This window comes from Salmo trutta, unplaced genomic scaffold (genome assembly GCF_901001165.1).
Source record: "Salmo trutta unplaced genomic scaffold, fSalTru1.1, whole genome shotgun sequence".
In the NCBI taxonomy this organism is placed as follows: Eukaryota; Metazoa; Chordata; class Actinopteri; order Salmoniformes; family Salmonidae; genus Salmo; species Salmo trutta.
The window spans coordinates 140,280-167,450 of NW_021822437.1; the positions used below are offsets into that span (position 1 = coordinate 140,280).

A 27,171-nucleotide genomic window follows, 5' to 3' on the forward strand; every position below is an offset into this window, starting at 1 on the left:
GTGCCCTACTGTACCCTACTGTACTGGCTGAGCTGCAATTCACAGTTGTCGATTGTCGGTGGGGAAAAAAAAAACAATAAACAGTCATATAAATAATTTAATCTAGAACTTGGAGGAACCCTGAAAACGGAAAGAACGTCTCGTACCAATTCCGTCATCTTCGGAGAACACCGCGAGCTCGCACCGAATACCCGCTGCCCCCTCCCCTTCCGGTCAGCTCGAGACCGACGGAAACGTCACAGACCTGTCCCGTTGATCCACACGAGAGAAACGTATCTAAAAGAGAAACATGCATTAGATTTGTTACAACGTGTCTGATATTTGACTGTTTGTCTAGAATAGAAGCGTTCAACCAAATATCCATTTGCGAGAACTCGACGGAAATGGAGACTTTTCCTTTAAATGTTGTCAGTTGTTGTGTATAATATCCAGGAAGTGGGACGATTCCTCCTCAAGCTGATCTACAGAGCCAGACGGAAGTCTCCTACTCAGGGCTTTTAACCGTGACCGGACAAGGAGACAGTGCTGTTCGGGAAATACTGTCTGGAATTAATCCCGTGGATTATCAGTGGAGACGCGGCCCGGTATCCCCCCACCGCCTCGGTCTTTCTCCCGGTCGGTCGGTCGGGTGGATCTGCCGCGGGAGGACTGTCATGATCCCGGGCTGGGAATGGCATCCTTTCCCAGTGTTTGTAAGAAGGTCGGACCGGTGGAGGAGGAGGAGGAGAACGGAGAACCGGACCGTTCTCTACAAGACATGTTGAAGGCGATAACCGACGAACGGAACCGTCTTACTATCAGACAAGAAATCAGTGGACTTGGTGAGTTATTTCCAATGTGCACAGTAGAGTTGATTAGGTTGGTGTGGGGGCCTATCGCGTCTGGTCATATCACCGACAACAGCTACCACCTCATCACTTATGTCACTTTGTAATGGACAAACTCTCCAAAAACCCTTGTTATTTATTATCTGTAGGGGTTTTCAGCAGTTAAACCGAGCTCTTCTCCGCGGTTGGTTGCTTGGGAACTAGACTACAAATTCCCGACTGTTTTAACGTTTTAGAAACGTTAAATCTTCGATATCAGCGAGAGAGAATGTTTTCTATTAGAAATGACATCCTTACTGGAGCAGTTTGGCACAGATCTAGCTGAGGAAGTACACTTCTCCCCCAGTGATGCTTACCCACAGGTGTTCAGAACATGCTGCATGTAAACTGTTGGTCTCTGTATGTTTTTAATGAGCTGAAATCAAAAGATCACAGAAATGTTCCAGACGCACAAAAAAAAAAACGTTTATCTCAAATGTTTTTGCACAACTTTGTTTACGTCCATGTTAGTGAGCATTTCTCCTTTACCAAGATAATCCATCCACATGATAGATGTGGCATATCATGAAGCTGATTTTAAACAGCATGATCATTACACAGGTGCACCTTGTGCTGGGGGACAATAAAAGGCCACTCTAAAATGTGCCGTTTTGTCACAACAACACAATGCCACAGATGTCTCAGGTTTTGAGGGAGCGTGAAATTGGCATGCTGACTGCACGAATGTCCACGAGAGCTGTTGCCAGAGGATTGAATGTTAATTTCTCTACCATAAACCGCCTCCAAAGTCGTTTTAGAGAATTTGCCAGTGTGTCCAACCGGTCTCACAACCGCAGACCACATGTAACCACGCCAGCCCAGGACCTCCACATCCGGCTTCTTCACCTGCGGGATCGTCTGAGACCAGCCACCCGGACAGCTGATGAACCTGAGGAGTATTTCTGTCTGTAATAAAGCCCTTGGTGGGGTAAAAACTCATTCTGATTGGCTGGGCCTAACTCCCCAATGGGTGGGCCTATGCCCTCCGCTGCCCGGTCATGTGAAATCCATAGACTAGGGCCTCATCATTTATTTAATTCAATGGACTGATTTTCCTTATATGAACTGTAAACTCAGTAAAGTCGTTGACATTGTTGTATGTTTCATTTTAATATTTTGATTAAATATAATTATCACAGATGGCTGCATATGTCTTCCATAAACAAGCGATTTTAACATTGAGATATGGCCGTGTGGAAACACTACCCTATAAACGTGTGTACTAATTTAACTAGGGCTGTCAAACTATTCAAATAATTCATTTAGTTAATCGCGATTTAATCTTTGTATTGTTTATTTTGAAGCAGTGCATTGTGTTACAGGCGTACTATGCTTTAATTGTAAAAGGATGGAAACACAAAATTATCTACATCAGAATGTTTTAATAGCATTTTCACCGTAAACAACAACAAACGTTTTCTAACATGGCTACAGCTGTCAATGTTTCAGTAGGTCTACTCCCTCTGATCAATGTTTCAGTAGGTCTGATCAATGTTTCAGTAGGTCTACTCTCCCTGATCAATGTTTCAGTAGGTCTACTCCCTCTGATCGATGTTTCAGCAGGTCTGATCAATGTTTCAGTAGGTCTACTCTCCCTGATCAATGTTTCAGTGGGTCTACTCCCTCTGATCAATGTTTCAGTAGGTCTGATCAATGTTTCAGTAGGTCTACTCCCTCTGATCAATGTTTCAGTAGGTCTACTCCCTCTGATCAATGTTTCAGTAGGTCTACTCCCTCTGATCAATGTTTCAGTAGGTCTGATCAATGTTTCAGTAGGTCTACTCCCTCTGATCAATGTTTCAGTAGGTCTACTCCCTCTGATCAATGTTTCAGTAGGTCTACTCCCTCTGATCAATGTTTCAGTAGGTCTACTCCCTCTGATCAATGTTTCAGTAGGTCTACTCCCTCTGATCAATGTTTCAGTAGGTCTGATCAATGTTTCAGTAGGCCTACTCCCTCTGATCAATGTTTCAGTAGGCCTACTCCCTCTGATCAATGTTTCAGTAGGTCTGATCAATGTTTCAGTATGTCTACTCCCTCTGATCAATGTTTCAGTAGGTCTGATCAATGTTTCAGTAGGTCTGCTCCCTCTGATCAATGTTTCAGTAGGCCTGCTCCCTCTGATCAATGTTTCAGTAGGTCTGCTCCCTCTGATCAATGTTTCAGTAGGTCTACTCCCTCTGATCAATGTTTCAGTAGGTCTGATCAATGTTTCAGTAGGTCTGATCAATGTTTCAGTAGGTCTGCTCCCTCTGATCAATGTTTCAGTAGACCTACTCCCTCTGATCAATGTTTCAGTAGGTCTGATCAATGTTTCAGTAGGTCTACTCCCTCTGATCAATGTTTCAGTAGGTCTGATCAATGTTTCAGTAGGTCTACTCCCTCTGATCAATGTTTCAGTAGGTCTGATCAATGTTTCAGTAGGTCTGCTCCCTCTGATCAATGTTTCAGCAGGTCTGATCAATGTTTCAGTAGACCAGTAGTTTGATAAAAAGTCATTTGGGGAAAAAAAAGTTGCGACATGCAAGTAGTGTAAAATGGCCCGCGACACGCGCACCAACCTGCAGCAGAAAGACACAAACATTGCAAGTCTTTACTGCAGCCGTGTTCCGTGTTCCGTGTTCCGTGTTCTGCATTTAAAAAGGTTCTGATTGGAAACACGTGCGCTTAGAGGTTCCATGCTGTGGAGAAAATGGAGACGCGATTAATGGCGTCAACAATTTACGGCGATAAACATGTCACGGGTTATTTAGGCTTTAACATTGACAGACCTACATTTTTATTTTATTTAGGTAGCCCAGTGGGGGGAGGGGGAGGGGGGCGGGTAGCCTAGAGGGGGGAGGGGGGGGCAGGTAGCCTAGTGGGGGGAGGGGGAGGGGGGGGGGGGGGTAGCCTAGTGGGCGGAGGGGGGGGGGGGCAGGTAGCCTAGAGGGGGGAGGGGGGGGGGGGCGGGTAGCCTAGAGGGGGGGGGGGGGGGCAGGTAGCCTAGTGGGGGGAGGGGGAGGGGAGGGGGGGTAGCCTAGTGGGCGGAGGGGGGGGGGGGCAGGTAGCCTAGAGGGGGGAGGGGGGGGCAGGTAGCCTAGTGGGGGGAGGGGGAGGGGGGGGGCAGCCTAGTGGGCGGAGGGGGGGGCAGGTAGCCTAGTGGTTAGAGCGTTGGACTAGTAACCAGCAGGTAGCCTAGTTGTTAGAGGCAGGTAGCCTAGTATCCGAAAGGTTGCTGGATCGAATCCCCGAGCCGACAAGGTAAAAATCTGTCGTTCTGCCCCCTGAACAAGGCAGTTAACCCACTGTTCCCCGGGAGGCCGTCATTGTAAATTAGAATTTGTTTCCTAACTGACTTGCCTGGTTAAATAAAAGGTTAAATAAATACTGTATTCACAGTACTGACAGTAGAATACACCTGATGCTCATTACAAAAGGCTCATTTTACAGGAATGTGTTATCTTGAACAGCCCTTAGCCGTGGTATATCGGCCATATACCCCCTCGTGCCTCATCGCCAACTAGAGGCCTGTTGCCGAGCGCGGGGTGTGATCACTAGGAGGCAAAACGGAAAACACAGGTGCTGAAACGTAAAAGGTACATACCTGAAATTGTGCAAAAGTTTCTGTTTTTCCGATGTGCACTAATGAATACACCCGTTTTGTTTCCACAACAGATGCTTTCCAGGCTGCTTTTAAAAATTAAACGATTTGGGTTCATTTTTATTCCTGAATAACCTAGCTGGAGCTCATCTCTAATGCCCTTCATATGATAATTTGCCTTTAGGCAGGTGTGCAGCTGTGGGTGACATTACAATGAGAATGGCCTATTTTAGGAGGCAGCGGTGGTACAGAAACATTGAAGAAAAAAAAAAAATACACACAGTTACTGATGTTATTGCTATTCACAATCCCAGTTCCCTGCGGTTGCTATAGCCTGAAAACATTAAATCATTCAAATGTTTCTATCATGTGGTTTTCAAAAAGTCCAAAAATAAACTTCCTGATGCCAAAGTTGAACACCCAGAATCCCCCCCTTCTCCTGGCCAGGGACGAGTCTGGTGGCCTGGTGATCCAATAATATTCACATGGACTATCACAAGGTCTACAACACTATAGCCGACAGTTTAGGGCCGTTGAGGCTACCTCATTCCTCATCAGTCCACTGGTAGGTGCACTATGAAGACACACAGACAGACACTAGCTGTCCATGAAGCAACGTGATTTGTTTCAGAAAACTGGGCATGTGGAGCTACAGTGTTAGGAAATGGCGAAGTTTCAGAAACGGGACAGATGACCGGGGGAGTTTTGTTAAGATAGGTTTTAACGTTCAGAGCGTTGGGCATCGCATGCTACGGTTTCTGAAACATAAAAGGAACCTCTCTTTCATATCAGCAAGAAATAATTGTTTATTTAACCTTTTATTTAACGAGGCAAGTCAGTTAAGAACAAATTCTTATTTTCAATGACGGCCTCCCGGGGAACAGTGGGGTTAACTGCCTTGTTCAGGGGCAGAACAACAGATTTTTACCTTGTCAGCTCAGGGATTTGATCCAGCAACCTTTCGGATACTAGGCTACCTGCTGGTTACTAGTCCAACGCTCTAACCACTAGGCTACCTGCCTCTAACCACTAGACTACCTGCCTCTAACCACTAGGCTACCTGCTGGTTACTAGTCCAACGCTCTAACCACTAGGCTACCTGCCTCTAACCACTAGGCTACCTGCCTCTAACCACCAGACTACCTGCCTCTAACCACTAGGCTACCTGCCTCTAACCACTAGGCTACCTGCTCTAACCACTAGGCTACCTGCCTCTACCCACCAGACTACCTGCCTCTACCCACTAGGCTACCTGCCTCTAACCACTAGGCTACCTGCCTCTAACCACTAGGCTACCTGCCTCTAACCACTAGGCTACCTGCCTCTAACCACTAGGCCACTAGGCTACCTGCCTCTAACACTAGGCTACCTGTCTCTAACCACTAGGCTACCTGCTGGTTACTAGTCCAACGCTCTAACCACTAGGCCACTAGGCTACCTGCCTCTACCCACTAGGCTACCTGCCTCTAACCACTAGGCTACCTGCCTCTAACCACTAGGCCACCTGCCTCTAACCACTAGGCCGCCTGCCTCTAACCACTAGGCCGCCTGCCTCTAACCACTAGGCCACCTGCCTCTAACCACTAGGCCACCTGCCTCTAACCACTAGGCTACCCGCCTCCTCTAACCACTAGGCTACCCGCCTCCTCTAACCACTAGGCCACCTGCCTCTAACCACTAGGCTACCTGTCTCTAACCACTAGGCCACCTGCCTCTAACCACTAGGCTACCCGCCTCCTCTAACCATTAGGCTACCTGCTCTAACCACTAGGCTACCTGCCTCTAACCACTAGGCCACCTGTCTCTAACCACTAGGCTACCTGCCTCTAACCACTAGGCTACCTGCCTCTAACCACTAGGCTACCCTGCCGCCCCTGGTATACTGTATGACCATCTAAATGTAGTCTCTCTGGTAGCCCAGTGTGGACTGAAGACAGGTTTATCTCTGAGTGTCAAGGTGAATGCAACATCTAGGCTCGTCTACAGAAAGCAATGGGTTCAACAGCGTAATCTGAGGGGTGACCACAGAACGCTAGTCTGCATTGTAATCTGAGGGGTGACCTCAGAACGCTAGTCTGCATTGTAATCTGAGGGGTGACCTCCTAACACTAGTCTGCATTGTAATCTGAGGGGTGACCTCAGAACGCTAGTCTGCATTGTAATCTGAGGGGTGACCACAGAACGCTAGTCTGCATTGTAATCTGAGGGGTGACCACAGAACGCTAGTCTGCATTGTAATCTGAGGGGTGACCTCAGAACACTAGTCTGCATTGTAATCTGAGGGGTGACCTCAGAACACTAGTCTGCATTGTAATCTGAGGGGTGACCTCAGAACACTAGTCTGCATTGTAATCTGAGGGGTGACCTCAGAACGCTAGTCTGCATTGTAATCTGAGGGGTGACCTCAGAACGCTAGTCTGCATTGTAATCTGAGGGGTGACCTCAGAACGCTAGTCTGCATTGTAATCTGAGGGGTGACCTCAGAACGCTAGTCTGCATTGTAATCTGAGGGGTGACCTCAGAACGCTAGTCTGCATTGTAATCTGAGGGGTGACCTCCTAACACTAGTCTGCATTGTAATCTGAGGGGTGACCTCAGAACGCTAGTCTGCATTGTAATCTGAGGGGTGACCACAGAACGCTAGTCTGCATTGTAATCTGAGGGGTGACCACAGAACGCTAGTCTGCATTGTAATCTGAGGGGTGACCTCAGAACACTAGTCTGCATTGTAATCTGAGGGGTGACCTCAGAACACTAGTCTGCATTGTAATCTGAGGGGTGACCTCAGAACACTAGTCTGCATTGTAATCTGAGGGGTGACCTCAGAACGCTAGTCTGCATTGTAATCTGAGGGGTGACCTCAGAACGCTAGTCTGCATTGTAATCTGAGGGGTGACCTCAGAACGCTAGTCTGCATTGTAATCTGAGGGGTGACCTCAGAACGCTAGTCTGCATTGTAATCTGAGGGGTGACCTCAGAACGCTAGTCTGCATTGTAATCTGAGGGGTGACCTCAGAACGCTAGTCTGCATTGTAATCTGAGGGGTGACCTCAGAACGCTAGTCTGCATTGTAATCTGAGGGGTGACCTCAGAACGCTAGTCTGCATTGTAATCTGAGGGGTGACCTCAGAACGCTAGTCTGCATTGTAATCTGAGGGGTGACCTCAGAACGCTAGTCTGCATTGTAATCTGAGGGATGACCTCAGAACGCTAGTCTGCATTGTAATCTGGAAACGGTGGTGATTTGCCAAGCGTTTGTTTGTCTGTCAGTAGTGGTATTGTTCTGTCACGGATGTGTCATCTGTATTCTGGTGTCAATATGGCGTCGCCGTAGAGAGCGCGTGGGTCTCCTCGTGTCAATATGGCGTCGCCGCAGAGCGCGCCGGGTCTCCTCGTGTCAATATGGCGTCGCCGCAGAGAGCGCCGGGTCTCCTCGTGTCAATATGGCGTCGCCGCAGAGAGCGCCGGGTCTCCTCGTGTCAATATGGCGTCGCCGCAGAGAGCGCCGGGTCTCCTCGTGTCTGATGTCAGTGTCTTTCTCTCAGAGACATTTTATGCATCTAATCAATAGCTCTGTTACTGTTATCACTGAAGGATGAATGGATGGACATTTTAACATCTAATGACTAATTGAAAGGCCGTATGAATAGCCAGTGTTTGGGGACAAGGTAGCACGTCTGGTGAACAGGTCAAGGTTCCGTAGCCGCAGGCAGAACAGCAGAGACTGGATCAGCAGCACGACCAGGTGGACTGGAAACAGGGGACAGCCAGGAGACCAGGTAGTCCTGAGGGATGGTCTTCGGGCTCAGGTCCTTGAGGAGGAGGAGGGAGAGAGAACTGACCCTAGCCCCGCAGCATAGATATGGGGGACGACGACACTGTGGCCTTGTCTGGTGATGGGGGGGGGGGGGGAACAAGACGACACTGTGGCCCTGTCTGGTGATGGGGGGGAACAAGACAACACTGTGGCCCTGTCTGGTGATGGGGGGGGGGGGGGGAACAAGACGACACTGTGGCCCTGTCTGGTGATGGGGGGGGACGACAAGACAACACTGTGGCCCTGTCTGGTGATGGGGGGTGAACAAGACGACACTGTGGCCCTGTCTGGTGATTGGGGGGGACAAGACAACACTGTGGCCCTGTCTGGTGATGGGGGGTGAACAAGACGACACTGTGGCCCTGTCTGGTGATGGGGGGGGGGGACAAGACAACACTGTGGCCCTGTCTGATGATGGGGGGGGGGGGGGGGTGAACAAGACAACACTGTGGCCCTGTCTGATGATGGGGGGGGGGAACAAGACGACACTGTGGCCCTGTCTGGTGATGGGGGGGGGGAACAAGACAACACTGTGGCCCTGTCTGGTGATGGGGGGGGGGAACAAGACGACACTGTGGCCCTGTCTGGTGATGGGGGGGGAACAAGACGACACTGTGGCCCTGTCTGGTGATGGGGGGGGGGAACAAGACAACACTGTGGCCCTGTGTGGTGATGGGGGGGGGAACAAGACAACACTGTGGCCCTGTCTGGTGTTGGGGGGGGGGGGAACAAGACAACATTGTGGCCCTGTCTGGTGATGGGGGGGAACAAGACAACACTGTGGCCCTGTCTGGTGTTGGGGGGGGGGGAACAAGACAACATTGTGGCCCTGTCTGGTGATGGGGGGGAACAAGACAACACTGTGGCCCTGTCTGGTGTTGGGGGGGGGGGGAACAAGACAACATTGTGGCCCTGTCTGGCAGCAGGAGTAGTGCAGAACCCTTTTTTTCTATGTGGGATTTAAAAACAGGAACGGCATCATCCGCTGTGAAAGCTTTCCGTCTGACCGCGGCTTTCCGAAGGTTATTAAAGGTTACACTGTTTTAAAGGTTACAGACAACCAAGGTGTTGATGCCATTTCTGTTGTTGATTGGCTTCCACACGTTGTTCTGTGGCGCTGTGGGCCCCTGCTTGGCGCTGTGGGGCCCTGCTTGGCGCTGTGGGGCCCCTGCTTGGCGCTGTGGGGCCCTGCTTGGCGCTGTGGGGCCCCTGCTTGGCGCTGTGGGACCCCTGCTTGGCGCTGTGGGGCCCTGCTTGGCGCTGTGGGGCCCCTGCTTGGCGCTGTGGGACCCCTGCTTGGCGCTGTGGGCACCTGCTTGGCGCTGTGGGCCCCTGCTTGGCGCTGTGGGCCCCTGCTTGGCGCCGTGGGGCCCCTGCTTGGCCGTGATGTGGAGTCAGTGATAGTCGGATGGTATGAGGACTCTACTGTCTCTATAGGACCCCTGGTCCCCTGTTATCAAGAATGCTGTATGGTTCCTATGGGCGCGGACAAACAGATTCGTTTTTGGGGTTCGTAGTCTGTGTGGAGTGTGTCGATAATTTGGCAAACGCATCTGTCGACCCGTCAAGAGTTCAACTCATCTGAATTTTTTTTGTTTTTGTGAAAATGGATGGACACGTCATCTCCCATTTTGAGGAAGCTTTGGATATCACGGATACAGATCAACGGGCCAGTTGGCCACGGCCCTCTGACTCCCCGCCCCACTACCCAGTCCTCTACTCTAGTTACTGATGGCCACGGCCCTCTGACTCCCTGCCCCACTACCCAGTCCTCTACTCTAGTTACTGATGGCCACGGCCCTCTGACTCCCTGCCCCACTACCCAGTCCTCTACTCTAGTTACTGATGGCCACGGCCCTCTGACTCCCCGCCCCGCTACCCAGTCCTCTACTCTAGTTACTGATGGCCACGGCCCTCTGACTCCCCGCCCCACTACCCAGTCCTCTACTCTAGTTACTGATGGCCACGGCCCTCTGACTCCCCGCCCCTCTACCCAGTCCTCTACTCTAGTTACTGATGGCTACGGCCCTCTGACTCCCTGCCCCACTACCCAGTCCTCTACTCTAGTTACTGATGGCCACGGCCCTCTGACTCCCTGCCCCACTACCCAGTCCTCTACTCTAGTTACTGATGGCCACGGCCCTCTGACTCCCCGCCCCACTACCCAGTCCTCTACTCTAGTTACTGATGGCCACGGCCCTCTGACTCCCCGCCCCGCTACCCAGTCCTCTACTCTAGTTACTGATGGCCACGGCCCTCTGACTCCCCGCCCCACTACCCAGTCCTCTACTCTAGTTACTGATGGCCACGGCCCTCTGACTCCCCGCCCCGCTACCCAGTCCTCTACTCTAGTTACTGATGGCCACGGCCCTCTGACTCCCTGCCCCCCTACCCAGTCCTCTACTCTAGTTACTGATGGCCACGGCCCTCTGACTCCCCGCCCCGCTACCCAGTCCTCTACTCTAGTTACTGATGGCCACGGCCCTCTGACTCCCCGCCCCCCTACCCAGTCCTCTACTCTAGTTACTGATGGCCACGGCCCTCTGACTCCCTGCCCCACTACCCAGTCCTCTACTCTAGTTACTGATGGCCACGGCCCTCTGACTCCCCGCCCCACTACCCAGTCCTCTACTCTAGTTACTGATGGCCACGGCCCTCTGACTCCCCGCCCCACTACCCAGTCCTCTACTCTAGTTACTGATGGCCACGGCCCTCTGACTCCCCGCCCCGCTACCCAGTCCTCTACTCTAGTTACTGATGGCCACGGCCCTCTGACTCCCCGCCCCACTACCCAGTCCTCTACTCTAGTTACTGTTGCTCTATGAGCATCTTGAGGAGGACTGCAGGTTATAGGACAATGAGGTCCTGTATCATATCTCTCTCGCTGTCTCTCTCTCGTCTGTCTGTCTCTCTCTCTCCTGTCTGTCTCTCTCTCCTCTGTGCCTCTCTCAGACCAAGTTGGTCTGTCTAATCTCTTTGACGAGGTAGCGTGTGTGTGTGTGTGTGTGTGTGTGTTCCTCTGTGACAACAGTATGTGTTTTATATTATAGTTTCCTGTTTTGACAGACCGCATCAGAGCGCTGGTCTTGTAGTATAAAGTCAACTGAAATAGTTGTAATAGAAATAGTCACATTTATAGCCTAACATTTTTGACTGAGGAGAAACACAAGAATAGATTTAGGTGATTTCTACTTCTCCTGTTGTCATGAGTTGTTCTAGAAAAGTGTTCAGGAACAGAACAGAGCTGAGAGGAGCTGTAGTCCATATATAGACCAGCGCTTTATCAACGTCTCTCTGGGAGAGGAGCTCTACTCCATATATAGACCAGCGCTTTATCAACGTCTCTCTGGGAGAGGAGCTCTACTCCATATATAGACCAGCGCTTTATCAACGTCTCTCTGGGAGGGAGAGGAGCTCTACTCCATATATAGACCAGCGCTTTATCAACGTCTCTCTGGGAGAGGAGCTCTACTCCATATATAGACCAGCGCTTTATCAACGTCTCTCTGGGAGAGGAGCTCTACTCCATATATAGACCAGCGCTTTATCAACGTCTCTCTGGGAGAGGAGCTCTACTCCATATATAGACCAGCGCTTTATCAACGTCTCTCTGGGAGGGAGAGGAGCTCTACTCCATATATAGACCAGCGCTTTATCAACGTCTCTCTGGGAGGGAGAGGAGCTCTACTCCATATATAGACCAGTGCTTTATCAACGTCTCTCTGGGAGGGAGAGGAGCTCTACTCCATATATAGACCAGCGCTTTATCAACGTCTCTCTGGGAGAGGAGCTCTACTCCATATATAGACCAGCGCTTTATCAACGTCTCTCTGGGAGAGGAGCTCTACTCCATATATAGACCAGCGCTTTATCAACGTCTCTCTGGGAGAGGAGCTCTACTCCATATATAGACCAGCGCTTTATCAACGTCTCTCTGGGAGAGGAGCTCTACTCCATATATAGACCAGCGCTTTATCAACGTCTCTCTGGGAGAGGAGCTCTACTCCATATATAGACCAGCGCTTTATCAACGTCTCTCTGGGAGAGGAGCTCTACTCCATATATAGACCAGCGCTTTATTAACGTCTCTCTGGGAGAGGAGCTCTACTCCATATATAGACCAGCGCTTTATTAACGTCTCTCTGGGAAAGGAGCTCTACTCCATATATAGACCAGCGCTTTATCAACGTCTCTCTGGGAGAGGAGCTCTACTCCATATATAGACCAGCGCTTTATTAACGTCTCTCTGGGAGAGGAGCTCTACTCCATATATAGACCAGCGCTTTATCAACGTCTCTCTGGGAGAGGAGCTCTACTCCATATATAGACCAGCGCTTTATCAACGTCTCTCTGGGAGAGGAGCTGTACTCCATATATAGACCAGCGCTTTATCAACGTCTCTCTGGGAGAGGAGCTCTACTCCATATATAGACCAGCGCTTTATCAACGTCTCTCTGGGAGAGGAGCTCTACTCCATATATAGACCAGCGCTTTATCAACGTCTCTCTGGGAGAGGAGCTGTAGTCCATATATAGACCAGCGCTTTATCAACGTCTCTCTGGGAGAGGAGCTCTACTCCATATATAGACCAGCGCTTTATCAACGTCTCTCTGGGAGAGGCGCTCTACTCCATATATAGACCAGCGCTTTATCAACGTCTCTCTGGGAGAGGAGCTCTACTCCATATATAGACCAGCGCTTTATCAACGTCTCTCTGGGAAGGAGAGGAGCTCTACTCCATATATAGACCAGCGCTTTATCAACGTCTCTCTGGGAGAGGAGCTGTAGTCCATATATAGACCAGCGCTTTATTAACGTCTCTCTGGGAGAGGAGCTCTACTCCATATATAGACCAGCGCTTTATTAACGTCTCTCTGGGAGGGAGAGGAGCTCTACTCCATATATAGACCAGCGCTTTATCAACGTCTCTCTGGGAGAGGAGCTCTACTCCATATATAGACCAGCGCTTTATCAACGTCTCTCTGGGAGAGGAGCTCTACTCCATATATAGACCAGCGCTTTATTAACGTCTCTCTGGGAGAGGAGCTCTACTCCATATATAGACCAGCGCTTTATCAACGTCTCTCTGGGAGAGGAGCTCTACTCCATATATAGACCAGCGCTTTATCAACGTCTCTCTGGGAGAGGAGCTCTACTCCATATATAGACCAGCGCTTTATCAACATCTCTCTGGGAGAGGAGCTCTACTCCATATATAGACCAGCGCTTTATCAACGTCTCTCTGGGAGAGGAGCTCTACTCCATATATAGACCAGCGCTTTATCAACGTCTCTCTGGGAGAGGAGCTGTAGTCCATATATAGACCAGCGCTTTATCAACGTCTCTCTGGGAGAGGAGCTCTACTCCATATATAGACCAGCGCTTTATCAACGTCTCTCTGGGAGAGGAGCTCTACTCCATATATAGACCAGCGCTTTATCAACGTCTCTCTGGGAGAGGAGCTCTACTCCATATATAGACCAGCGCTTTATCAACGTCTCTCTGGGAGGGAGAGGAGCTCTACTCCATATATAGACCAGCGCTTTATCAACGTCTCTCTGGGAGAGGAGCTCTACTCCATATATAGACCAGCGCTTTATCAACGTCTCTCTGGGAGAGGAGCTCTACTCCATATATAGACCAGCGCTTTATCAACGTCTCTCTGGGAGAGGAGCTCTACTCCATATATAGACCGGCGCTTTATCAACGTCTCTCTGGGAGAGGAGCTCTACTCCATATATAGACCGGCGCTTTATTAACGTCTCTCTGGGAGAGGAGCTCTACTCCATATATAGACCAGCGCTTTATCAACGTCTCTCTGGGAGAGGAGCTCTACTCCATATATAGACCAGCGCTTTATCAACGTCTCTCTGGGAGAGGAGCTCTACTCCATATATAGACCAGCGCTTTATCAACGTCTCTCTGGGAGAGGAGCTCTACTCCATATATAGACCAGCGCTTTATTAACGTCTCTCTGGGAGAGGCGCTCTACTCCATATATAGACCAGCGCTTTATCAACGTCTCTCTGGGAGGGAGAGGAGCTGTACTCCATATATAGACCAGCGCTTTATCAACATCTCTCTGGGAGAGGAGCTCTACTCCATATATAGACCAGCGCTTTATCAACGTCTCTCTGGGAGAGGAGCTCTACTCCATATATAGACCAGCGCTTTATTAACGTCTCTCTGGGAGAGGAGCTCTACTCCATATATAGACCAGCGCTTTATCAACGTCTCTCTGGGAGAGGAGCTGTAGTCCATATATAGACCAGCGCTTTATTAACGTCTCTCTGGGAGAGGAGCTCTACTCCATATATAGACCAGCGCTTTATTAACGTCTCTCTGGGAGGGAGAGGAGCTCTACTCCATATATAGACCAGCGCTTTATCAACGTCTCTCTGGGAGAGGAGCTCTACTCCATATATAGACCAGCGTTTTATCAACGTCTCTCTGGGAGAGGAGCTCTACTCCATATATAGACCAGCGTTTTATCAACGTCTCTCTGGGAGAGGAGCTCTACTCCATATATAGACCAGCGCTTTATCAACGTCTCTCTGGGAGGGAGAGGAGCTCTACTCCATATATAGACCAGCGCTTTATCAACGTCTCTCTGGGAGGGAGAGGAGCTCTACTCCATATATAGACCAGCGCTTTATCAACGTCTCTCTGGGAGAGGAGCTCTACTCCATATATAGACCAGCGCTTTATTAACGTCTCTCTGGGAGGGAGAGGAGCTGTAGTCCATATATAGACCAGCGCTTTATTAACGTCTCTCTGGGAGAGGAGCTCTACTCCATATATAGACCAGCGCTTTATCAACGTCTCTCTGGGAGAGGAGCTCTACTCCATATATAGACCAGCGCTTTATCAACGTCTCTCTGGGAGAGGAGCTCTACTCCATATATAGACCAGCGCTTTATCAACGTCTCTCTGGGAGAGGAGCTCTACTCCATATATAGACCAGCGCTTTATCAACGTCTCTCTGGGAGAGGAGCTCTACTCCATATATAGACCAGCGCTTTATCAACGTCTCTCTGGGAGAGGAGCTGTAGTCCATATATAGACCAGCGCTTTATTAACGTCTCTCTGGGAGAGGAGCTGTAGTCCATATATAGACCAGCGCTTTATCAACGTCTCTCTGGGAGAGGAGCTCTACTCCATATATAGACCAGCGCTTTATTAACGTCTCTCTGGGAGAGGAGCTGTAGTCCATATATAGACCAGCGCTTTATCAACGTCTCTCTGGGAGAGGAGCTCTACTCCATATATAGACCAGCGCTTTATTAACGTCTCTCTGGGAGAGGAGCTCTACTCCATATATAGACCAGCGCTTTATCAACGTCTCTCTGGGAGAGGAGCTCTACTCCATATATAGACCAGCGCTTTATTAACGTCTCTCTGGGAGAGGAGCTGTAGTCCATATATAGACCAGCGCTTTATCAACGTCTCTCTGGGAGAGGAGCTCTACTCCATATATAGACCAGCGCTTTATCAACGTCTCTCTGGTGCTGCTGCTGTTCTCTAGTAGTAGACCTACCAGGCTGGTTGTGGATTACAGGAAAGGGCCTACCAGATTGGTGGTGGATTACAGGAGAGGGCCTACCAGGCTGGTGGTGGATTACAGGAGAGGGCCTACCAGGCTGGTGGTGGATTACAGGCGAGGGCCTACCAGGCTGGTGGTGGATTACAGGCGAGGGTCTACCAGGCTGGTGGTGGATTACAGGAGAGGGTCTACCAGGCTGGTGGTGGATTACAGGAGAGGGCCTACCAGGCTGGTTGTGGATTACAGGAGAGGGCCTACCAGGCTGGTGGTGGATTACAGGAGAGGGCTACCTAACTGTTTCTTTGGATCTGTTAGGGCGGTATGTGAATTGAGGTGGGTTTAGGGTGTTGGGTAAAGTGGAAGTGGTGCTTAACTTGCCTCTCAAATCACTTCATCATGACAATATGAGTGCTACGGGGTGATTTAGTAATTTAATTCAGTTCCCTTCGCATTCTTGGCTACAGCAACAATGGTGGCCATCTTGAAGCATGTGGGGACAGCAGACTGGGATAGGGAGAGATTGAATATGTCCGTTAACACTTCATCAGCCGGCTGGTTTGCACATGCTCTGAGAATGCAGCTTGGGATACCGTCTGGGCCTGCAGCCTCGCGAGGGTTAACACGCTTAAATGACTTACTCACGTCAGCCATGGAGAAGGAGGGTACACAGTCCTCGAGAGCGTTAGGGGCTCGATGTTGTATTCTTCGAAGCGGGCGAAGGTGTTTTAGCTTGTCTTGGAGCGAGAGATGTCAATGTCTTCGACGTGATTGTCTGGAGTCCCTGCCACATACGTCTCGCGTCTGAGCAGTTGAAATTGCAACTCCACGTTTTGTCTTCCGTACTGTCATTTTGACTCCTTGATTCCCTTACGGAGGGCATAGCTTGTATGTTTGTTTCACGTCCATGTTCCCAGTCACCTTGCCGTGTTTAATGCAGTGGTTCGCCCCCTTTTCCGTTTTGCGTGAATGCTTCCATCTATCCACGGTTTCTGGTTGGGATACCTTCTAATCATCAGAGTGGAAACGACATCATCTATGAACTTCCTGATGAACCCAGTCAGTGTTTATGTCCATACGATTCTGAGGCGACCCAAAACATTTTCTAGACCGCGTGATCAAAACCATCTTGAAGCGTAGATTCCGATTTGGTCAGACCAGCGTTGAACAGACCTTAACACGGGTGCTTCCTGTTTTTAAGTTTCTACCTAATAGGCGGGGAGGAGCAAAATGGAGGCGTGATTTGATTTGCTGAAGGGAAGGATGGGGAGGGCTTTGTAGCCGTCCCAGAAGAGAGAGTGGCAATGATCCAGGGTCCGTGATGCGCGTGTAGCAATTTCCTCTGATTTCCTTTATTGAAGTCCCCAGCTACGATAAATGCGGCCGCGGGATATGTGGTTTTCCAGTTTGCACATAGTCCAATGTAGTTCCTTGAGAGTCGTCATGGTGTCGGCTTTGGGAGGGGGATATACTCGGCAGTGACGATGAAGATTAGTTAATCATGAAACAAACTTCTCCGCTTTTCTTTTACCCGGAGAGTTCTTGTTTCCTGTCTGCGCGATGGACGGAGGACCCCAGCTGGCTGAATGGACAGGGACAATATATCCGTAGAGAGCCATGATTCCGTAAAACAGAGTATGTTACAGTCCACGATATCTCTTTGGAAGGAGATCCTCGCCCTGAACTCGTCTACTTTTATTGTCCAGGGACTGAACGTTAGCGAGTAATATACTCTGAGGCGGTAGATGTGACGCACGTCTCCTGAATCAGACTAGGGGTCCCGGCTCCTTCTACCCTCTTCGTCAGCGTTATGGTGCAGTTCCCCGAGATGAGTAGAGCTGCAAACAAAGGATCCAGGGGCAGGGATGTTGAATATCTGATCGGCCGATCTAATCCCAAAGTTATTTCTGGCTGTAGGTAAAAAAAAATACATGAAACGTTCTGAGGAAATTATGTAAACAACAACAACAACAACAATTTTTCCAATCTAAGCCTACTAGAGAGCCTGTTGCCCTCAGGCCTGGAGGGAAGCAAAGGTCATTCCGCTACCCAAGAATAGCGAAGCGCACTTTTTATTGGCTCAAACGAAATGAATATGGGTTGTTAGCAGGATGATTGGTTGGCTGTTTGAGCCAATAAAGTGGGCTTTACTTCAGCTTCCCTCCAGGCCTGAGGGGGCACACTTTCTAGTAGGCTTCGATTTGAAAACATGGCAAATAGGAGTGGCAATATCGGCCGCTATTATCCTCTGTAATTTTTCCTTCCAAGTTGTCAGACCCCGGTGGCTTGTCGTTGTTGATAGACGACAATAAGCTTTTACTGTCATTATTTTATGTCATTTTATCTTTGTTTCATAGTGTAGTTTATTTTGTTTTATTTTTGTTCAGTTTAGTCACATGATTTCTCAATTTACAGTACGTTTGCAAATCGGCTCCCTCCTCAACTCTCACCTCCCCCTCCCTCCTCACCTCCCTCCCTCCTCAACTCTTACCTCCCCCTCTCCTCCCTCCTCACCTCTCACCTCCCCCTTTCCTCCCTCCTCACCTCTCACCTCCCCCTCTCCTCCCTCTCACCTCCCCCTCCCCCTCTCCTCCCTCCCTCCTCACCTCTCACCTGCCCTGTGCTGTGTAGTGAGAGGAGTGGAGGAGGCTGTGAAGGGAGAAACGGTGAGCTCATGGTTCAGTCCAGAGGACAGATCAGGGGTCACATCCTGCGGCTGTCAGCATCCTGGATGAACCTTCCTCACCTCTCTCTCTCCCCCACTCCTCTCTCTCCCTCCCCCTCCTCTCTCTCCCTCTCTCTCCCTTCCCCTCCTCTCTCTCCCTCCCCCTCCTCTCTCTCCCTCCCCCTCCTCTCTCTCCCTCATTGTTTTTCCATGACGGGCCAGATATAGAGGGGAGAACAGAGGACAACACTGCAGGACAAGGTCAAACTCATCAGTCGTCTCCAGGATTGTCTCACTATATGCCAGACAGCAGTGTGTCTGTCACTTATATCCGGCCTTGTGTTCCTCTGGTGTGGAAGAGGTATTGATTTGGAATCAGAGTTCTCCTCTGTCCTGCTCCAGGCTCGGGATGTCCCAAATGGCACCCTATTCTCTCTTCTCTCTCCTCTCCTCTCTCTATATGAGAGTAGGGTGCCATCGTCTCTCTCCTCTCCTCTCTCTATATGAGAGTAGGGTGCCATCGTCTCTCTCCTCTCCTCTCTCTATATGAGAGTAGGGTGCCATCGTCTCTCTCCTCTCCTCTCTCTATATGAGAGTAGGGTGCCATCGTCTCTCTCCTCTCCTCTCTCTATATGAGAGTAGGGTGCCATCGTCTCTCTCTCCTCTCCTCTCTCTATATGAGAGTAGGGTGCCATCGTCTCTCTCTCCTCTCCTCTCTCTATATGAGAGTAGGGTGCCATCGTCTCTCTCTCCTCTCCTCTCTCTATATGAGAGTAGGGTGCCATCGTCTCTCTCTCCTCTCCTCTCTCTATATGAGAGTAGGGTGCCATCGTCTCTCTCTCCTCTCCTCTCTCTATATGAGAGTAGGGTGCCATCGTCTCTCTCCTCTCCTCTCTCTATATGAGAGTAGGGTGCCATCGTCTCTCTCCTCTCCTCTCTCTATATGAGAGTAGGGTGCCATCGTCTCTCTCCTCTCCTCTCTCTATATGAGAGTAGGGTGCCATCGTCTCTCTCCTCTCCTCTCTCTATATGAGAGTAGGGTGCCATCGTCTCTCTCCTCTCCTCTCTCTATATGAGAGTAGGGTGCCATCGTCTCTCTCCTCTCCTCTCTCTATATGAGAGTAGGGTGCCATCGTCTCTCTCCTCTCCTCTCTCTATATGAGAGTAGGGTGCCATCGTCTCTCTCCTCTCCTCTCTCTATATGAGAGTAGGGTGCCATCGTCTCTCTCTCCTCTCCTCTCTCTATATGAGAGTAGGGTGCCATCGTCTCTCTCTCCTCTCCTCTCTCTATATGAGAGTAGGGTGCCATCGTCTCTCTCTCCTCTCCTCTCTCTATATGAGAGTAGGGTGCCATCGTCTCTCTCCTCTCCTCTCTCTATATGAGAGTAGGGTGCCATCGTCTCTCTCTCCTCTCCTCTCTCTATATGAGAGTAGGGTGCCATCGTCTCTCTCTCCTCTCCTCTCTCTATATGAGAGTAGGGTGCCATCGTCTCTCTCTCCTCTCCTCTCTCTATATGAGAGTAGGGTGCCATCGTCTCTCTCTCCTCTCCTCTCTCTATATGAGAGTAGGGTGCCATCGTCTCTCTCTCCTCTCCTCTCTCTATATGAGAGTAGGGTGCCATCGTCTCTCTCTCCTCTCCTCTCTCTATATGAGAGTAGGGTGCCATCGTCTCTCTCTCCTCTCCTCTCTCTATATGAGAGTAGGGTGCCATCGTCTCTCTCCTCTCCTCTCTCTATATGAGAGTAGGGTGCCATCGTCTCTCTCCTCTCCTCTCTCTATATGAGAGTAGGGTGCCATCGTCTCTCTCCTCTCCTCTCTCTATATGAGAGTAGGGTGCCATTTGGCACGGAGCCTGAGGCTGAGGCTATTCTCAGTAGCCTGAGTCTCTGTCAGGTGATGGGTGAGCCGTGGTCACTGATGACTAGCCTGTGTGTGTGTGTGGGTGTGTGTGTGGGGGTGTGTGTGTGTGGGTGTGTGGGTGTGTGGGTGTGTGGGTGTGTGTGTGTGGGTGTGTGTGTGACTATTCTCAGTAGCCTGAGTCTCTGTCAGGTGGAAAAGTTGTTGTTGTTGATGATGAGTAGGAGATTTCCTGGAAGCAGCGTCCACTTGGCTGGAGGGTTTCATATACTGCTGAAGTGTCTGTTTGCTCAGCCTCTGAGGGAAGATGTGATACACTGGCTGTATTCTGTACTCTGGTGAGAAATTGTTTAGCAGCGCGGTCAGATTGTGTTGTGTGTGTGTGTGTGTGTGTGTGTGTGTGTGTGTTGGGGCTCCCGAAGACGCTGCATCTCAGTGCTAGAGGGCGTCACTACAGACACCCTGGTTCGAATCCAGGCTGTATCACAAACGGCCGTGATCGGGAGTCCCGTAAGGCGGCGTATAATTGTCCCGGTGTCGTCAGGGTTTGTCCGGTGTAGGCCCGTCCATTGTAAATGTAATCATTTTGTTCTTTAACTGACTTGCCTAGTTAAATAAAATGTAAAAAATACAAGGATCAGGAAATGTGGTGGTATTTCAGTTCCCTGTCGTTCTGTCTGTAGAAACTAGACTCGACTGAGAGGAACAAAGGCTTCACTTTCAGCATTTTATGGTTTCAGCATTAAGGGTTCAGGAGATTTTCTTTGAATAATGTACACATATATAAATACAAGTTATTTAAACCAAATGCCCATCATGACTTTTGACGTCACGTTGGAAGCAAAACAAAGTCAGACAAGCGCTTCAGTAGATTTAAGTTACACTGAATTGAATCTCACTGTAATGAAATGGCATGGAGGGAATGTGTTTCTCATGAATGAGCAGTTAAACTGAACGGCCATTTTGTGTCAGAAGCTGCTTCCCCTCCATTAGAGAAGAACCCTGTCTGTCTCCGAAATGGTACCCTATTGCCTATATAGTGCACCGGTGAAACTGTATGGAATGGAAACTACTGACCCAGTGGGCTCTGGTCAAAAGTAGTGCACAATATACAGAGCTTTCAGGAAGTGTTCACACTCCTTGACTTGTTCCACATTTTGTTGTGGAAGTGGGATTAAAATGGATTCTGTTGTCATTTTTTTTGTCAACGATCTACACAGAATACGCTGTGAAAGTGCTTTACAAATTCTAACATTTGTAAAGCACTTATATCTTGATTAGATAATTAATTATTCAACCCCCTGTGTCAATACATGTTAGAATCACATTTGGCAGCGATTTACAGCTGTGAGTCTTTCTGGGTAGATCTCTAAGAGCTGTGAGTGTTTCTGGGTAGGTCTCTAAGAGCTGTGAGTGTTTCTGGGTCGGTCTCTAAGAGCTGTGAGTCTTTCTGGGTAAGTCTCTAAGAGCTGTGAGTCTTTCTGGGTGAGTTTCTAAGAGCTGTGAGTCTTTCTGGGTAAGTCTCTAAGAGCTGTGAGTCTTTCTGGGTGAGTCTCTAAGAGCTGTGAGTCTTTCTGGGTAAGTCTCTAAGAGCTGTGAGTCTTTCTGGGTAAGTCTCTAAGAGCTGTGAGTCTTTCTGGGTAAGTCTCTAAGAGCTGTGAGTCTTTCTGGGTAAGTCTCTAAGAGCTGTGAGTCTTTCTGGGTACGTCTCTAAGAGCTGTGAGTCTTTCTGGGTAGGTCTCTAAGAGCTGAGTCTTTCTGGGTAAGTCTCTAAGAGCTTTCCACACCTGGATTGTGCAATATTTGCCCATTTTATAATTTTTTAATTTCTTCAAGTCCTGTCAAGATGGTTGTTGATCTTTGCTAGACAGCCATTTTCAGATCTTGCCATAGATTTTCAAGCAGATTTAAGTGAAACCTGTAACTCGGCCACTCAGGAACATTCACTGTCTTCTTGGTAAGTAACTCCAGTGTAGATCTGACATTGTGTTTTAGGTTATTGTTCTGATGAAAGGTGAATTTGTCTCCCAGTGTAGATTTGGCCTTGTGTTTTATTAGGTTATTGTTCTGCTGAAAGGTGAATTCATCTCCCAGTGTAGATTTGGTCTTGTGTTTTAGGTTATTGTTCTGATGAAAGGTGAATTCGTCTCCCAGTGTCTGGTGGAAAGCAGACTGAACCAGGTTTTCCTCGAGGATTTAGCCTGTGCTTAACTCCATTTTGTTTCTTTTTTATCCTGAAAAACTCCCCAGTCCTTAACGATTACAAGCATACCCATAACATGATGCAGCCACCAGTATGCTTGAAAATATGGAGAGTGGTACTCAGTAATGTGTTGTATTGGATTTGCCACAAACATAACACTTTGTATTCAGGACAAAAAGTTAATTGCATTGACACTTTTTTTGCAGTTTTACTATCTTGTTGTAAACAGGATGCATCTTTTTCGAATATTTTTTTATTCTGTACAGACTTCCTTCTTTTCACTCTCATTTAGGTTAGTATTGTGGAGTAACTACAATGTTGTTGATCCATCCTCAGTGTTCTCCTATCACAGCCATTAAACTCTGTAACTGTTTTAAAGTCACCATTTGGCTTCGTGGTGAAATCCCTGAGCGGTTTCCTTCCTCTACGGCAACTGAGTTAGGAAGGGCGGCTGTATCTTTTGTAGTGACTGGGTGTATTGATACACCATCCAAAGTGTAATTAATAACTTCACCATGCTCAAAGGGATATATTCAATTTCTGCTTTTATTAAACATTTTTACCCATCTACCAATAGGTGCCCTTCTTTGCGAGACATTGGAAAACCTCCCTGGTCTTTGTGGTTGAATCTGTGTTTGAAATTCACTCCTCGACTGAGGGACCTTACAGATAATTGTACGTGTGGGGGTACAGAGATGAGGTAGTAATTAAAAAATCATGTTAAACACTATTATTAAACACAGAGTGAGTCCATTTAACTTATTATGTGACTTGTTAAGCACATTTTTACTCCTGAACTTATTTATGCTCCTTACCATAACAAATGGGGTTGAAAATGTATTGAATCAATACATTTCAGCTTTTTATTATGAATTAATTTGTTAAAAAAATTCCTAAAAACAAAACTCCACTTTGGTATTGTGGAGTATCGTGTGTGTGTGTATCGTGTGTGTGTGTGTGTGTGTGTGTGTGTGTGTGTGTGTGTGTGTGTGTGTGTGTGGATCAGTGACCAGATAAAATATTCAACGTGATCCATTTTAAATTCAGTCTGTAACACGACAACATGTGGAATAAGTCCAGGGGTATGAATACTTTCTGAAGGCTCTGAATGGGTGCCGTTTAGGACGGGGGAAACATCCATCTCACCTCCATTCTATCTCCCTGAGGGCAAAGCCAATAAGCCACTTAACACATATTACAGTAGACTGTTTCTCTACGAGTTTACTGTAAATCAGGAGTGACATATTACAGTAGACTGTTTCTCTACGAGTTTACTGTAAATCAGGAGTGGCATATTACAGTAGACTGTTTCTCTATGAGTTTACTGTAAATCAGGAGTGACATATTACAGTAGACTGTTTATGAGTTTACTGTAAATCAGGAGTGACATATTACAGTAGACTGTTTCTCTATGAGTTTACTGTAAATCAGGAGTGACATATTACAGTAGACTGTTTCTCTATGAGTTTACTGTAAATCAGGAGTGACATATTACAGTAGACTGTTTCTCTATGAGTTTACTGTAAATCAGGAGTGGCATATTACGGTAGACCGTTTCTCTACGAGTTTACTGTAAATCAGGAGTGGCATATTACAGTAGACTGTTTCTCTATGAGTTTACTGTAAATCAGGAGTGGCCCTGTGCCGTCCTCCTCTTGCTCTGATAACTGTGATAGGACCGTTCCAGGGTGTTTTAAGGTCTGACCTCTGTGTTTCCTTCCAGGGTGTTTTAAGGATGACCTTTGACCTCTGTTTTCTTCCAGGGTGCTTTAAGGTCTGACCTTTGACCTCTCTGTGTTTCCTTCCAGGGTGTTTTAAGGACGACCTCTGACCTCTCTGTGTTTCCTTCCAGGGTGTTTTAAAGGATGACCTCTGACCTCTCTGTGTTTCCTTCCAGGGTGTTTTAAGGTCTGACCTCTCTGTGTTTCCTTCCAGGGTGTTTTAAGGTCTGACCTCTGACCTCTCTGTTTCCTTCCAGGGTGTTTTAACCTCTGACCTCTGACCTCTCTGTGTTTCCTTCCAGGGTGTTTTAACCTCTGACCTCTCTGTGTTTCCTTCTAGGGTGTTTTAAGGATGACCTCTGACCTCTCTGTGTTTCCTTCCAGGGTGTTTTAACCTCTGACCTCTGACCTCTCTTCCAGGGTGTTTTAACCTCTGACCTCTCTTCCAGGGTGTTTTAACCTCTGACCTCTGACCTCTCTTCCAGGGTGTTTTAACCTCTGACCTCTCTTCCAGGGTGTTTTAACCTCTGACCTCTCTTCCAGGGTGTTTTAACCTCTGACCTCTCTTCCAGGGTGTTTTAACCTCTGACCTCTGACCTCTCTTCCAGGGTGCTTTAAGGACGACCGCATCGTGTTCTGGACATGGATGTTCTCCACGTACTTCATGGAGAAGCTGTCGCCGCGGGAACAGGACGACATGTTGTTTTACGTCCGCAGGAAGCTGTCGTACGTCAGCCCCGACCAATCAGAGGGCAAGAAGGTGAGCGAGCGTGTGAAAGAGAGAGTGAGACAGTGAATATAGTATGTTATAGTGTCCCATATGGTTGGGAGTGTCCCCCCCATACGGTTGGGAGTGTCCCCCCCATACGGTTGGGAGTGTCCCCCCCCATACGGTTGGGAGTGTCCCCCCCGTACGGCTGGGAGTGTCCCCCCCGTACGGCTGGGAGTGTCCCCCCCCCGTACGGCTGGGAGTGTCCCCCCCGTACGGCTGGGAGTGTCCCCCCCCATAATGTTCTTGTCTTTATCCTCTGAAAAAAGACACATTAGAAGATTCTGGGGATGAGCATCTTCAAGATGGACTTGTTGTTCCTCTTTAGTGCATTTAACTATGTCACTGGGTGGTGAGTTGATACAATTCCAAGTCAGGAAGGTTGAAACCAACCCTCGGACTCGGGAAGGTTAAAACCAACCCTCGGACTCGGGAAGGTTGAAACCAACCCTCGGACTCGGGAAGGTTGAAACCAACCCTCGTGCTCGGGAAGGTTGAAACCAACCCTCGGGCTCGGGAAGGTTAAAACCAACCCTCGGACTCGGGAAGGTGGGAAAACTTTCCTTTGTATTCTGTGAGTTTTATTTGTCCATATAAAGTCTGTCATGACTTAGGATATTTATTTAAAGAATGTCTTCGGTGGGTTAATTGGTATTACCAGAGAATAAGTATATAAACTTTGGGAGCCATGCCATTCTGAAGAGGTTTATTATCCCTGTTAGATTTATGGGAAGATGCAGATAGTGAAGGAGGTGTAGTTGGTATAGACCCTCCTCCTCCTCCTCCCATCACCTCTGTATTAACAGCCTGGGGAGAGATAGTGAAGGAGGTGTAGTTGGTATAGACCCTCCTCCATCACCTCTGTATTAACAGCCTGGGGAGAGATAGTGAAGGAGGTGTAGTTGGTATAGACCCTCCTCCATCACCTCTGTATTAACAGCCTGGGGAGAGAGAGTGAAGGAAGTGTAGTTGGTATAGACCCTCCTCCTCCTCCTCCCATCACCTCTGTATTAACAGCCTGGGGAGAGGAAGTGTAGTTGGTATAGACCCTCCTTCTCCTCCCATCACCAGCCTGGGGAGAGAGAGGGAAGTGCTTCTTCATCAATACTAGCTTTGGATAGGCTAGGATAGAATTTTACATTTTAGTCATTTAGCAGACACTCTTATCCAGAGCGACTTACAGTAGTGAATGCATACATTTCATTTCATGCATTATTTTTGTACTGGCCCCCCCCGTGGGAATCGAACCCACAACCCTGGCGTTGCACACACCATGCTCTACCAACTGAGCCACAGGGAAGAATATGATTATAGAGCTGGGATAAACGGCCAAAATATAATTTCACAATATTTTCCTCATTTTGGACAGTGTTTTAATGTTTTTTTATATAGTAAAGGTTGTGAATGTGCTTTATGAGTACTGACTGATCCTGGTGGAAACACATATACACTCTACGTTATTCCAGTGGTCTTTCTCCGTGCTGATAACCAGTCTGGATATTCTGACCACTAGCCAGTCTGGATATTCTGACCACTAACCAGTCTGGATATTCTAAGACCTGTATTAGTAATGACCACTAACCAGTCTGGATATTCTGACCACTAGCCAGTCTGGAAATTCTGACCACTAACCAGTCTGGATATTCTGACCACTAACCAGTCTGGATATTCTGACCACTAACCAGTCTGGATATTCTGACCACTAACCAGTCTGGATATTCTGACCACTAGCCAGTCTGGATATTCTGACCACTAACCAGTCTGGATATTCTGACCATTAACCAGTCTGGATATTCTAAGACCTGTATTAGTAATGACCACTAACCAGTCTGGATATTCTGACCACTAACCAGTCTGGATATTCTAAGACCTGTATTAGTAATGACCACTAACCAGTCTGGATATTCTAAGACCTGTATTAGTAATGACCACTAACCAGTCTGGATATTCTAAGACCTGTATTAGTGATGACCACTAACCAGTCTGGATATTCTAAGACCTGTATTAGTAATGACCACTAACCAGTCTGGATATTCTGAGACCTGTATTAGTAATGACCACTAACCAGTCTGGATATTCTGACCACTAACCAGTCTGGATATTCTAAGACCTGTATTAGTAATGACCACTAACCAGTCTGGATATTCTA

At 48.4% G+C, this 27,171-nt stretch overlaps 1 protein-coding gene across 2 annotated transcripts in view; it reads left to right on the forward strand.

Annotated features, from left to right (window-relative positions):
* The first annotated feature begins 223 nt into the window (after nucleotides 1–223).
* kiaa0930 overlaps nucleotides 224–27,171 on the forward strand; it is a 75,747-nt gene continuing 48,799 nt past the window's right edge. For both annotated transcript variants that reach the window (XM_029743886.1, XM_029743887.1), the window contains exons 1-2: nucleotides 224–821; nucleotides 24,862–25,013. In XM_029743886.1, coding sequence (XP_029599746.1) covers nucleotides 671–821; nucleotides 24,862–25,013 — 303 coding nt within the window. In that variant the 5' untranslated portion in view covers nucleotides 224–670. The remainder of the gene's footprint in view (nucleotides 822–24,861; nucleotides 25,014–27,171) is intronic.